The sequence below is a fragment of the Castor canadensis genome, chromosome 1 (assembly GCF_047511655.1).
Source record: "Castor canadensis chromosome 1, mCasCan1.hap1v2, whole genome shotgun sequence".
Lineage (NCBI taxonomy): Eukaryota > Metazoa > Chordata > Mammalia > Rodentia > Castoridae > Castor > Castor canadensis.
In genome coordinates this window covers 26,062,081-26,074,262 of record NC_133386.1, presented here as the reverse complement: position 1 = coordinate 26,074,262, position 12,182 = coordinate 26,062,081, and the positions used below count along the sequence as shown (strand labels likewise).

The 12,182-nt window shown below is 45.5% G+C and overlaps 1 protein-coding gene across 2 annotated transcripts in view; it reads left to right on the top strand.

The window, feature by feature from the left end:
* Positions 1-12,182, top strand: part of Arfgef3 (ARFGEF family member 3) — a 141,641-nt gene that overhangs the window by 98,819 nt on the left and 30,640 nt on the right. For both annotated transcript variants that reach the window (XM_074073635.1, XM_074073642.1), the window contains 6 exons: positions 467-617; positions 2,756-3,076; positions 4,992-5,125; positions 5,992-6,137; positions 8,310-8,489; positions 11,389-11,533. In XM_074073635.1, coding sequence (XP_073929736.1) covers positions 467-617; positions 2,756-3,076; positions 4,992-5,125; positions 5,992-6,137; positions 8,310-8,489; positions 11,389-11,533 — 1,077 coding nt within the window. The remainder of the gene's footprint in view (positions 1-466; positions 618-2,755; positions 3,077-4,991; positions 5,126-5,991; positions 6,138-8,309; positions 8,490-11,388; positions 11,534-12,182) is intronic.

Below are 12,182 nucleotides of genomic sequence, written 5' to 3'. Positions count from 1 at the left end.
AAATAAGGTAATTTTCAGTTCTTCAGAAGTATCCTGGTGCTGAAAGTGTCCACCCAGTTCAGATAGGATCATCTAAAACCGTAACATTACAGAGTCTCAGAACTGCAGACTACCAGGACTCCTTCCACATTGCCAAGTTGAGGAATAGGGAAGGGTGAAGGATCTGGGCACAGAGGCTTGGCTGGAGTCCGCATATGAAGGCTATCCACACTGCTTTGTCTGCCCCAGAGCCCATGGATGGCCAAGAGAAACTGCACCTACCAGCGCAGGATCCATTGATCCAGCGCCGCCAATATGTCCACTGAGCAATCTGCATGATGAACCACGATGACCTGCCACAGAGGCACTTGCTGTCTATGGTTTCATTTCTGCCCTTGCATGACCACACATTCTTTCGTTTTTATCCTGTCTCTCTTTTTCTGTCTCCCTCACTCTGACCATTATTTAATACATCTTTCTGGCACAGTGAAGCTAAAAGTGGAGCAGAAACTGGAGCAGATGGGGAAGGTGCAGGGGGTGTGGCTGCACACAGCCCATGTCCTGTGCATGGATGCCATCCTCAGCGTGGGCCTGGAGATGGGAAGTCACAACCCGGACTGCTGGCCACATGTGTTCAGGTGCATGATGGGACCTCACGCTGATGGCATCAACCCTGACTTGGGAAGCCTGGGGGTGAGGGAGAGGGTGGATTCAAAGTCTTCCAGCGCTTAAATACATTATGAGGTTTCACACTGAATACACTCCAAACAAGAGATAGAAAAAAGAGAAAAAAGAAGTCCCCACTGAAGGTACATTTTAGAGAACAGAGTGACAGAGCTAGATTTAGGGAATTGTGATTTATCAGCTAACATTGTCATGAGAGACAGATGTGTTATACCAAGGAAGCAGAACTGATTTTTTAAATAGTGGATGAAGAAGACCATGTAAGTGAATACTGTACAAATTTAAAACCTGGTCATGTGTCAGCAATATAACATTGCTTTGTGTTTATCAATGTCCTCTTTATTTAAAGAAGGATTTTTTGGATCGCATCTGTGATTATGTAAGGAACCTAATTAAAGATGCCTGCTTTCATTTAACTAGAAAAAGGAAACGTAAAAGCAGAATAGTATGTCCATGGAAAAGACCAGCCAAAAATTTGACCCTATGTCAAAGTGAAAAGAAACTCCCAGTCCCTAAGCATGTCACACAGTACCTGTAAGGTGAAAACAGAGCGATAGTTCCAGTCCCATTCCTCATATGACTAAGACAGAATCCTCTCTGAGCACTGGCATTAGAGCAGGCCCAGTACCAGGGAAGGAGCACTGCACAGGAGCAGGCCCAGGGTGGGTGCTGCTGTGTCTTACCTTTCTCCCCAGCACATACTCCAGGCCTCATGCCAAGCTGTTTCAGGCAGGTCACCCACAAGGCAGGAGGAGCTGGATGATTGCCCAGAGCACGAGACAGATCTGGATTTGGTTTGACATCACCAAAACAACATAGCCATGAGTGTTGGTTGAGTTGCAAAGAGAGACACTTGTAGAATGTTCAAGGATTGAACAACCAACCAATTGGAGAGGAATATGTGAAAGGACCAAGACGAATGAGTCTGTGACAAAATGGGTTATGACATGGAGGCTGGTGACCAGCTGCTCTCCAATGGTCTTATAAGGAAAAAAGAGAAAAGGCTCAGATATCACTCAAGCAATGTGTGGAGATCAAAAAATTCTCTTGACTATAAGGGTCAAGTGTGGTGGTATACACCTGTAATCTCAGATACTTGAGATGTAGGGATCGAGAAGATCATGGTTCAAGACCAGCCTGCCTAAAAAGTTATCAAGACCCACATCTCAATAAACAGGCTGGATGAGGTGATACTTGTCTTTGATTCCAGCTACACAGGAGGCATAGATAGAAGGATGGAAGTTGGAGACCAGCCTGGGCTAAAAAGTAAAAGACCCTATCTGAAAAATAGTAAAATAACTAAAAGCAAAAAGTGCTGCTCAAATGATAGAATGCCTGTCTAGTAAGTGTGAGGCCCCGAATTCAAACCCTGGTATGGCCAAAAAGACAAAAACAAGGATTACCTAATTCATCAGAGTGGATGACCCAACAGGTCCTTTGCCAGCACCTGGATTATTCTCAAAGAGGGGCCTCTATGTAGCATCTTGCTCCAAGTTAAGTTGGGAACAGACACTTTGGAAGTTGCACCACTTGTGACTCTTCTCTGTCTGCCATGTTAGGGAACTGCCCCCCAGTCCTGAACCCACCCCAAGATGTCTATATGGAACCATCTGGACTAGGCAGGCTGTGGCTTGGTGGAGCCCCATCGTGGCCCATGGGGTCTGTCCATCATGTACATGCTTATTCCGGGGTCCCACAGTAAGGAAATGCTTCCCAAGTCCTAGTGAGAGCATGATGTCGAGGGAAGGAGGGTCCCTTGGGGAACTAGCTCAAAAAGCTGGAGTGCCGACGCACGTGTGAGCTGGGCGCCATACAGTCGGGTGGCCAAGGCTCCATTGCCTATCTTTTTCCCAACTTGCAATGGGAAAGGAGAGTCTGAGGAACCCCTCACTCATCTCAAACCTATGTAGTTCATCTAAAAAATGTGTGTATATAAAAATCTATCCAGTGAGAAAATGGGAGAAAAAGGAAGGAGAAAGTGGGGTGGATTGCAGTATTGGCTGCATTCCTTCTGCATCTCACTGTGGCATGGACAGAACTGACCAGGCTGAGCCTCAGCACTTAACAGCTGCTTATCTGTGACTCATTCTAGGGTGTGTGAGTACGTGGGCACATTGGAGCACACCCACTTCAGTGACAGTACCTCACAGCCCTCTCTGACCATCAGCCAGCCCCAGAAGGCATCTGGGGGCTCTGGACTCCTTGGGGACCTTGAATGTGAAGGCTTATCTCAAGAGCAGAACCTGGAGCAGGGGCCCTCCCTGAGCACAGCCCCTGTGGTCCAGCCCCTGTCCATCCAAGAGCTCGTTCGGGAAGGCAGCCGGGGCCGGGCCTCAGACTTCCGCAGCGGCAGCCTCATGAGTGGGAGCAGCGCCGCCAAGGTGGTCCTTAGCCTTTCCACCCAGGCAGACAGGTGGGTGCCTCAAGTTCATGACCCCCAAGGATGCAGCAGGGGCATCCCTCACAGCACGTGCATCTGTCTGGTCCATCACAACATTGATCCCGGACAAGTTGATTTGTTAGTCACTTAAATCTCTTTCCATCTTTTTTAAGCACAGTTCTCCCCTACCACCACACTCATCCTTTGAATGAACCATTTTCTAGTGACTAAGTCTTCCAGGTCTGAGGCAGGCTTCCTGTGGTCAGGGATCTGTACCATCATTTTGGGAAATTTTACCCCACGGGGCCCTCCTTTCCTCATTGGTGAAACAGGGTCATTTTTAGAAATTCTCTGACAGTGTCATTGTAAAGTTAAATTAATTAGTACACTTACAGCAACTAGGACAGAGGTTGGAAGATAATAAAAACCCACCCTTTTTATGATTCTTATAATTATAAAATCCCCCTCCCCACATAGGAGTCTATGTTGTTTACTGATGCCAACAACCACATTAAGGTAAAGAGGGAAAATCAACAATTGTCCCAACTGTTTGGTGAGACTTCTTGATGGAAAGTGCTTTTGATAACCAGTTGCCCGTGGTAGCAACTCACCTAACTCCTCAGTTTATGGTCATTATGCCCCCGGGCCCCCCAGCACTGGCCCCAGGAAGTTTATCCAAAGGACAGACACGTAGGGGCTAGGAAACGTGAACAGAGTTCACTGGGATGGGGCTCAGACAGTTCCAACTTCTTGTCCTGGCTTTGACACTCTCCAACTGCAAGGTCATGTCTTTAGAAATAGTTACCCCGATGCTCAGTTTCTCTGCTATCCACGTACAATATGCACTTGTACTAACCAGGTCAGTAATCCTTTTTCCTGTTCATCCAACAAGTTGGCCATGAAAAGGGTTTCTGGAACCTGGGAAGTAGTGTGCAGGTATCAGGTAGGGTATAATTGGCACCTCTTCTGTCTTACTAGGAGAGAGGAAGAAGACACAAGTGATGGACCCGGAAACCAAATAGTGTCAAAATTGTAAATACAAAATAGGAAGAAAAATGTATTGGTCTCAATAACTGGTAAACATTTAGCCTACTAACTCCCATTTTGAAACTTGGCATGTGTCATCTTCCTCCTTCCAAGAGGCTCAGGATTCAGTTGCTATCAGAGACTCTCGCTCTTATGCAGCACATGGCACCCTGCCTTCTAACGTCGTCACAGGGTTGGAGGCAGGCCTCTGGATGTCCCAAGAGCAGAAGCAGGTTTGCTTGCTGCCTGCCTCAATTGGCCATGGGAAACCAATAGTGATCTTCACAGCCCTCATTCTGTGACCCTGGGATTGTCCTCTTGGACTGGCTATTGTGGCTCTTCCTCCTCCCTGAATCCTGCCAGAAATGTCTGAGTCCAGAAAAATGAGTGGGACATTTTTCTTCCAAGAGATACTTGGGGCCACATAACATTCAGGACTTGGTATGAGGCCAGTCCCCACCCTGAGGGCCTTAGGGGATCTGGTCTTTACTGCTTTTATATTTTACACAATACCAAGCCTAGCATTATACTTAATTATAGGCAAACAAAAGCCTCCTGATTAGTTTGCTGGGAAGTTTTATATACATCATGAAATTTCAGCTAATTCAAAGGATTCCATCCCCAATCACACAGTTTCTGGGAGCTGTGCTCTACAATCTTTTCACCAAACACTTAAGGAGTGCCTACCACCAGGAAGGAGGGTGCAAAATGTTTTTTTAAATATGTTTTATGCTCTTTGGACCAAAATCCCACAATTAGTGCACACTTGTGCACAGCAATCATAGATATAATAATTGCATAATTTGTCTACAATGTGGGCAGAGCATTTTCATTAATCACCTCAATGGAATTACCATAACCACCCTGCCAGACTGCCTTTGCTGACTTGCTTGCAGCTAACAGCTTATCTGTTTGCCCCCAGGCTCTTTGAAGATGCTACAGAGAAGCTGAACCTCATGGCCTTGGGAAGTTTCCTTTACCAGCTGAAGAAAGCATCACAGTCCCAGCTTTTCCATTCTGTCACAGATACAGTTGATTACTCTCTAGCAATGCCAGGTAATTCTTGCCCTGGACAAATGGCCGGCAGAGAGCAGGAAACACCCAGTGTCTGATGCCAGCAGCATGCTTAAAGATTCGTGTGCACACACCCCTCACGCAGTCACACTGGCGAAGCTCAAGCGCAGGCTTGTGTTTCCGTTCCAGTGTCTGGGGGAAGGGGTAGGTAAATGAAAAGAAATGACATTGCCACCAGTGCTGTGGGTGTTACCCCTGGAGGAGAACAGGGTTGTTCTCCCAAGGTCTGTACTTGGGATGCAGAAACTGTGCGGCCACTTCTTAGGGTACAGGTAGCAACCCCTGAGTGTGGGAGCTCCTCTCCATTTCACAAACCCTCTACTCATGTCAGTCAAGTCAGCTTGCAGAAGCAATCATGGATTCTGGAAGGGACAGTGGGAGAGAAAAATGGGTTGATGAGTCTTATCCTACTCTTAGCAAACTGCTCTCAAGGCTTACCCCATAAAAGATGGGCAGAATCACTGTCTTCACAGGTGAGACCAAGGAAAGAGGCCAGCCATGCAGAAGAGCAAGTAGATTTGTAACAAACTGCCTGAAAGTTCCAAATGGGTGGCAGGTTGTTCACATGGTGCCATGTCTGGGATGCAGTTTGGTTGGTGGCAGGCAGAACTAAACATCTGAGGTCCCTGCCAACTTAGGAATCTGAGGTTCCAAGTGCTGTGTGCTCGGCCTTTTCCAGCCTTCCCCCACTAGTTTTAATAGACTTTCATACATGAGCTCTATAAAACCAAACTCCTAGATACATCAAAATTCCAAAGCACCTGAGCCCAACTTTTCTTTGTGCTTGAATAGGTCATACTGTTTTTGAGTTTCAGCTTTTTGGCATTTATGGTCTCGCCTTCCTGTAGGAGAAGTTAAGTCCACCCAGGACCGAAAAAGTGCCCTCCACCTGTTCCGCCTGGGGGACGCCATGCTGAGGATCGTGCGGAGCAAAACACGGCCTCTGCTCCACGTGATGCGTTGTTGGAGCCTTGTGGCCCCGCACCTGGTGGAGGTGAGCCTGGATGGTGCAAAGAGGCTGGATTGACCTGCTCAGGAAATCCTAGCACAGAGTCCATACGAGGGCTGCAGTCAGTGTGTGGACAAAGAGCACATGGCCATAGCGCAGTGAGAACATTCACATCACCTGGTCAGGAACATCATTGTTCTCTGATTACTCCTCAGTGCATCTAAAGAATCACCCGGTCAGATGCTGGTGGCTCACACCTGCAATCCTACCTACTTAGGATGCTAAGATCAGGAAGATAGAGGTTTAAGACAGAAAGAAGAGAAAGTTTGTGAGATCCTATCTCACCCAATAACTGGTGCAGTGGCACATGCCTGTCATTCCAGCTACATGGGAGGAATTAGGTAGGAGGAGCACAGTCCAGGCTGGCCTGGGAAAAAAGTGAGACCTCCCCCCCGCCATCTCCAAAATAACCAGAGAAAGAGGGGCTGGAGGCAGGGGTCGAGCAGTAGAGCACCTGCCTAGCAAGAGCAAAGCCCTGAGCTCAAATCCCAGTACCACCACCACCAAAAGAGAAATAAATAAAATCACCCAAACTTCAGTACTAGACTGGTTTCACTATTACCCTCTTTTTTATAATTCTGCTGCTCAGTTAGGTAGGGACACAGCCAGTTCTTCATTCCTTGTGATAAGCAGAGGGTTCCGATCTGCCCATTTATACATATGTGTGACAGTGCCCCGTTCGCGCCACTGTCTCTTTTCTAATAACTTCTGTAGGACGGTGTCCTTTCTGTAAGGGAACCATAGGTCCTGGTTTTCCCAACAGAATTAATACTGAGGCCCTTCCAGTCTCCGAAGAAAAGCAGTTTGTGGAGTAAATTTTGTGACAACTCTGTCGCTATCTCAGCGCATGATGGCGCTACTTCTAAGCTGTCAGGAAACTGTTGCCATTTTATAGTGGTGACTATTTTTAATCACTTTTTAACACTTAACCTGGTAAGGATGTATGATATAATTAAGTAGATTTTGAATAGAATTCAGTAACCTGAGAATATTCTAGGGCAAAGGAGTAGAAAGTATCAATTCAGTAGTGGGGAGAGAGTATATTAGTTAGATATTACCCTGCGATAAACCACCCCAAAAACCTAGTGGCTTCTAACAGCAGCTGCTTATTTAGCTCATGAGTCCGTGGCTCAGAAATCTGAGGAAAGCCCATCTGTTAGTCTCTCCTGTAGACCAGCGTCTGCTCATTTACATAGCTTAGGATTCCCAAGAAAGCAAGAGGACAAACTCTGATCACAACTACTCCTTTAATTCTCTACTAATATAATTCTTGCTATCGTGCCACTGGCCAAAGCAGGCCTCACGTCCAAACCCAGGGCCGGTGGGGGAGAGAACCACAGAAAGGCATAGACACAGGGCTGAGAACCAATTAGAGCTCTAGTTGCAGTTGGCCCACCTCTCTGAGGGATAAGTAACAAGCCCGATCCTCATATGTTTGGGGGCATGGGTAAGCATGAGACCGTGAGCAGTTCCCAGGCTAAGTTCCAGTGGTTTTACAGTGAGTGTGTATTATACCATCCAAAAACAATGTCATGTTGCAGAAAAAGAAATTTGTTTTTCTAGAAACATTGAAGTGAAGTTGGAGTTGTGTCTGATAGGTCAAGTTTTGGTTTTTGATTTGGTTTGGCTTTGGCAGTACTGGGGTTTGAACTCATAGCCTTGAACTTTCGTAGCTAGGCCCCCAGTCCTTTTTGCTTTGGTTGTTTTTGGGATAGGGTCTCACATTTATGTCTGAGCCAGCCTGGACCACAATCCTGGTCCAGGATTTACACTTCCTGAGTAGCTGGGATAACAGGTGTTTACCACAACCCCTAGCATTCTACAGGTTGAAATGGGGTCTCATGAGCTTTTTACTTGGGCTGGGCTTGAACTGTGTTCCTCTCCATCTCCACTTCATGAGTAACTGGGATTACAGGCATGAGCTATCACACCTGGCCAGTTTGAGCCTATATACCTAGCCAGTTGGTCAAATTTTTTTTTTAATGTAATTTAGTGTACAGCTTATCTATGCACTAAAATTCTTAGAATTTTTGACAATAACAGAATTCCGCTTCAACCTCCACTTAATGAAGTGGACCAGGAGATCCATAAGAAACCAAGAAACCCATCCTCCTCATCTGACATCCAGCTGGTGTTGTACTCTCTTGCATCATACAGGCTGCCTGCCATAAGGAAAGACATGTGTCTCAGAAGGCTGTGTCATTCATCCATGACATCCTGACAGAGGTTCTCACTGACTGGAACGAGCCGCCCCACTTTCACTTTAACGAAGCTCTCTTCCGGCCTTTTGAGCACATTATGCAGCTAGAGTTATGTGATGAAGACGTCCAAGACCAGGTCAGTTGACACAGGCTTCAGTGTCATCATTGCCAGAGCTGGCATCTCGTGAGTGTCCCCAAGCTTTGAATCTGTTATCTTCCCAATGGTCTTAGTTGAGATGGTTACAAAGGTAGCTTAAACGGTTTGGCTGGGAATCACCACATTAGTGATTGGTGGGAAGGGATTTGGACAGAGAGAATCTGGCTGTACTAGTCTCTTACATCTAGCCTATTCTCCTAAGTACCATACTCTCTACATGGAGACAAGCCAACTAGAAAGGACCTGGTATGGTGGCCTATACCTGTAATCCCAGCTACTTAGGAGGCAGAGATCATGGGGACCACTTTCCGAGGCCAGCTGAGTAGAAGGTTTGGGAGAAACCCATCTCAACCAATGGCTGGGAGTGGTGGCACACCCAGCTATGGGGGAAGCACAAATAAGAGGATCATGATCCAGGCTGGCCTGGTCATAAATTGAGATCCTATCTCAAACATAATCAAAGCAAAAACTGCTGGTAGAGTGGCTCAAGAGCATCTGCCTAGAAAGCACGAGGTCCTGAGTTCAAAACCCCGCTGCCCCCCAAAATAAACAAATAAATAAAGCTTTCTTTGGTGGTGCTGGGGTTTTGAACTCAGGACCTCATGCTGGCTAGTCAGGTACTCACTCTACCATTTGAGCCACCATCAGTGCCCACACATGAAGCATTTTTAACCGAAACTCTGGAAAGGGGATACAGACAATGTAAGAATTACAGTGATAGTGAATGGAGAGCTATTGCTTAGTGATGCAGACTTTCAGTTTGGGAAGATGAAAGTATTCTGGTGCACAACATTGTGAAAACACTTAACTCCACTGATCCATGTGAGCTACATATAATAAAGCGATCGATTTACACTCTGCATACTTTACCATGCAAAAAGAATTATGGGGGAACAGTCTAATAGTCCTCTCTCAGTAGGTGAAAGGACAACTAGGCAGCAGATAAGGATACAGAAAATGACCAATGCTACCCACCAGCCTGGCCTAACTGACATTTAGAAGGCTAGATCCAATAAAAGAACATACATTCTTTTCTTTTTTTTTTTTATTCATATGTGCATGCAATGCTTGGGTCATATCTCCCCCCTCCACCCCCCTTACCACCCACCCCGCCTCCTCCCTCTCCCCCTCACCCCCCCTATACCTGGCAGAAATTATTTTGACCTTATCTCTAATTTTGTTGTAGAGAGAGTATAAGCAATAATAGGAAGGAACAAGGGTTTTTGCTGGTTGAGATAAGGATAGCTATACAGGGCATTGACTCACATTGATTTCCTGTGCGTGGGTGTTACCTTCTAGGTTAATTCTTTTTGATCTCTCCTTTTCTCCAGTTCCTGTTCCCCTTTTCCTATTGGCCTCAGTTGCTTTTAAGGTATCTGCTTTAGTTTCTCTGCATTGAGGGCAACAAATGCTAGCTAATTTTTTAGGTGTCTTACCTGTCCTCACCCCTCCCTTGTGTGCTCTCGCTTTTATCATGTGCTCAAAGTCCAATCCCATTGTTGTGTTTGCCCTTGATCTAATGTCCACATATGAGGGAGAACATACGATTTTTGGTCTTTTGGGCCAGGCTAACCTCACTCAGAATGATGTTCTCCAATTCCATCCATTTACCAGCGAATGATAACATTTCAGGAACACACATTCTTGCCAGGTGCGGTGGCTCACTCCTGTAAAATTTATGGGATGCATCCCTAGTAGTACTTTGAGGGAAAGTATAATTGTATAAATGTTAATATTAGAAAAGAAGAGAGACATAAATAAACAAATTCTCAGATGGGCACCAGTGGCTCACCCCTATAATCTTAGCTATGTGAGAGGCTGAGAGTCAGAGAATTGCAACTTGAAGCCAGCCCAGGCAACTATTTCATGAGACCCCATGTCTACAAAACCAGAGCAAAATGGGCTGGAGGTGTGGCTCAAGTGGTAGAGCGCCTTCTTTACAAGTGCAAAGTCCTGAGTTCAAACCCTGTGCCCCCCCCAAAAAAGACAAATTCTCATGTTTATGGTCAATGGTTTGTGACAAAGATGCTGTTGAAATTCAGTGGGGGGGACAGGATATTATTTTCAACAAATAGTATGTGCATCCTTACCTCTCACCAGCCACAAAAAAATAACTGAAAATGGGCCAAGAGTTAATGTGAGTTAAAAATAAATATGGATATTTCTAGAAGAAAACATAGAAGGCCATCACTGAGAACTTGGGTTAGGCAAATATTTCTTAGAATTGATATCAGTCACATGACCCTTAAGAAAAATTGACTGGGCACCAGTGGCTCACACCTAGCTACTTGGCAGGCTAAGATCAGGACGATCACAGTTCAAGGTCAGCCCAGGCAAGTAGTTTGTGAGATCACATCTCCAAAATAACCAAAATGGACGGGAGGTGTGACTCAAGCGGTAGAGCACATGCTTTTCAAGCATGAAGACCTGAGTTCAAGCCTCAGTCCTACCAAAATGCAAAAAAAAAAAAAAATCGATGAAGCAATCTTCATCAAAATTAAAAACTTTTGTTCTTTGATACAATTAAAAGATAAAAATAAAAAGACAAGCCCAAGATTGTGGAAAAATATTTGCAAATCACATATGTCAGGAAGGATCTGAATCTATAATACATAAAGAATATTAGCCTCTCAGTAACAAAAGACAAGACACATGTCCAATTTAAAAAATAGCAAACTCCTTACGAACAGTTCATAAACAACATTAGATATTAGTGAAATGTAAATGTGTGCAAACTGGCTGCTCATGGAGAAGACTCTTGAGTGAGAGTTTTTTCTCTTGCACTATAATTAGCTCAGAAATAAGGGCAGAGGAGCACATTGCCCTTCCCAGAAATTCTCCTGTCCCTGTTAAATGCCATCTCCTTTGCCTGTGCCAGGTGGTCACATCCATCGGGGAGTTGGTGGAAGTGTGTCCCACACAGATCCAGTCGGGATGGAGGCCCTTGTTCAGTGCCTTGGAAACAGTGCACAGTGGGAACAAGTCAGAGGTCAAAGAGTACCTGGTTGGCGACTATTCTATGGGTAAGAATGGTTGCTATGGAGCCTTCATTCTTCGTGCCAAGTTCTATGCCATTGAAAGGAACTGAAAAGGGAAACCAGGCATTTAGTGTTTCATCAGCAGGAAATATGATGTAGCTAGGATCCGACGTCTAGGATCCAACGTCTAAGTCCTACGAACAGGCCAAGAACCCTGAATCTCTCTGCGTCCTGTTCTTGCTGACAAGTGGACATTGCTAAGGATAGAGAGGAAAACATTACTGGTTGAGCATCTGAAAATCCAAAATCTGAAATGCACCCTAATCCAAAACATTTTGAGTGTTCCACAGCACTTCGGATTTCAAATTAAGGAGGCTCAATCAGTGAAGTCCATGCAAATCTTCCAAAAATCTGGAAAACTCTAAAATCTGAAATATGCCTGATCTCTATATCCACTTGCTAGTGGGAAACAGAAAGGTGTTATATGCAGGGAAGTCAGAATTAGGACCATGGGTCCTGGCTGGAAATGGATGGGCATGCCCAGAGCCCAGGGATATTGTGCCAGGGGTCCCAGGTCACCAACACTCAGAAACCCACCAGAGAGACTCATCTCATGGGACTTAGCAGTTGTGCTAGGATTTATTAGACAGATCACATTTATCACATGATTCACGACAAGGATTTATGGTAGCAG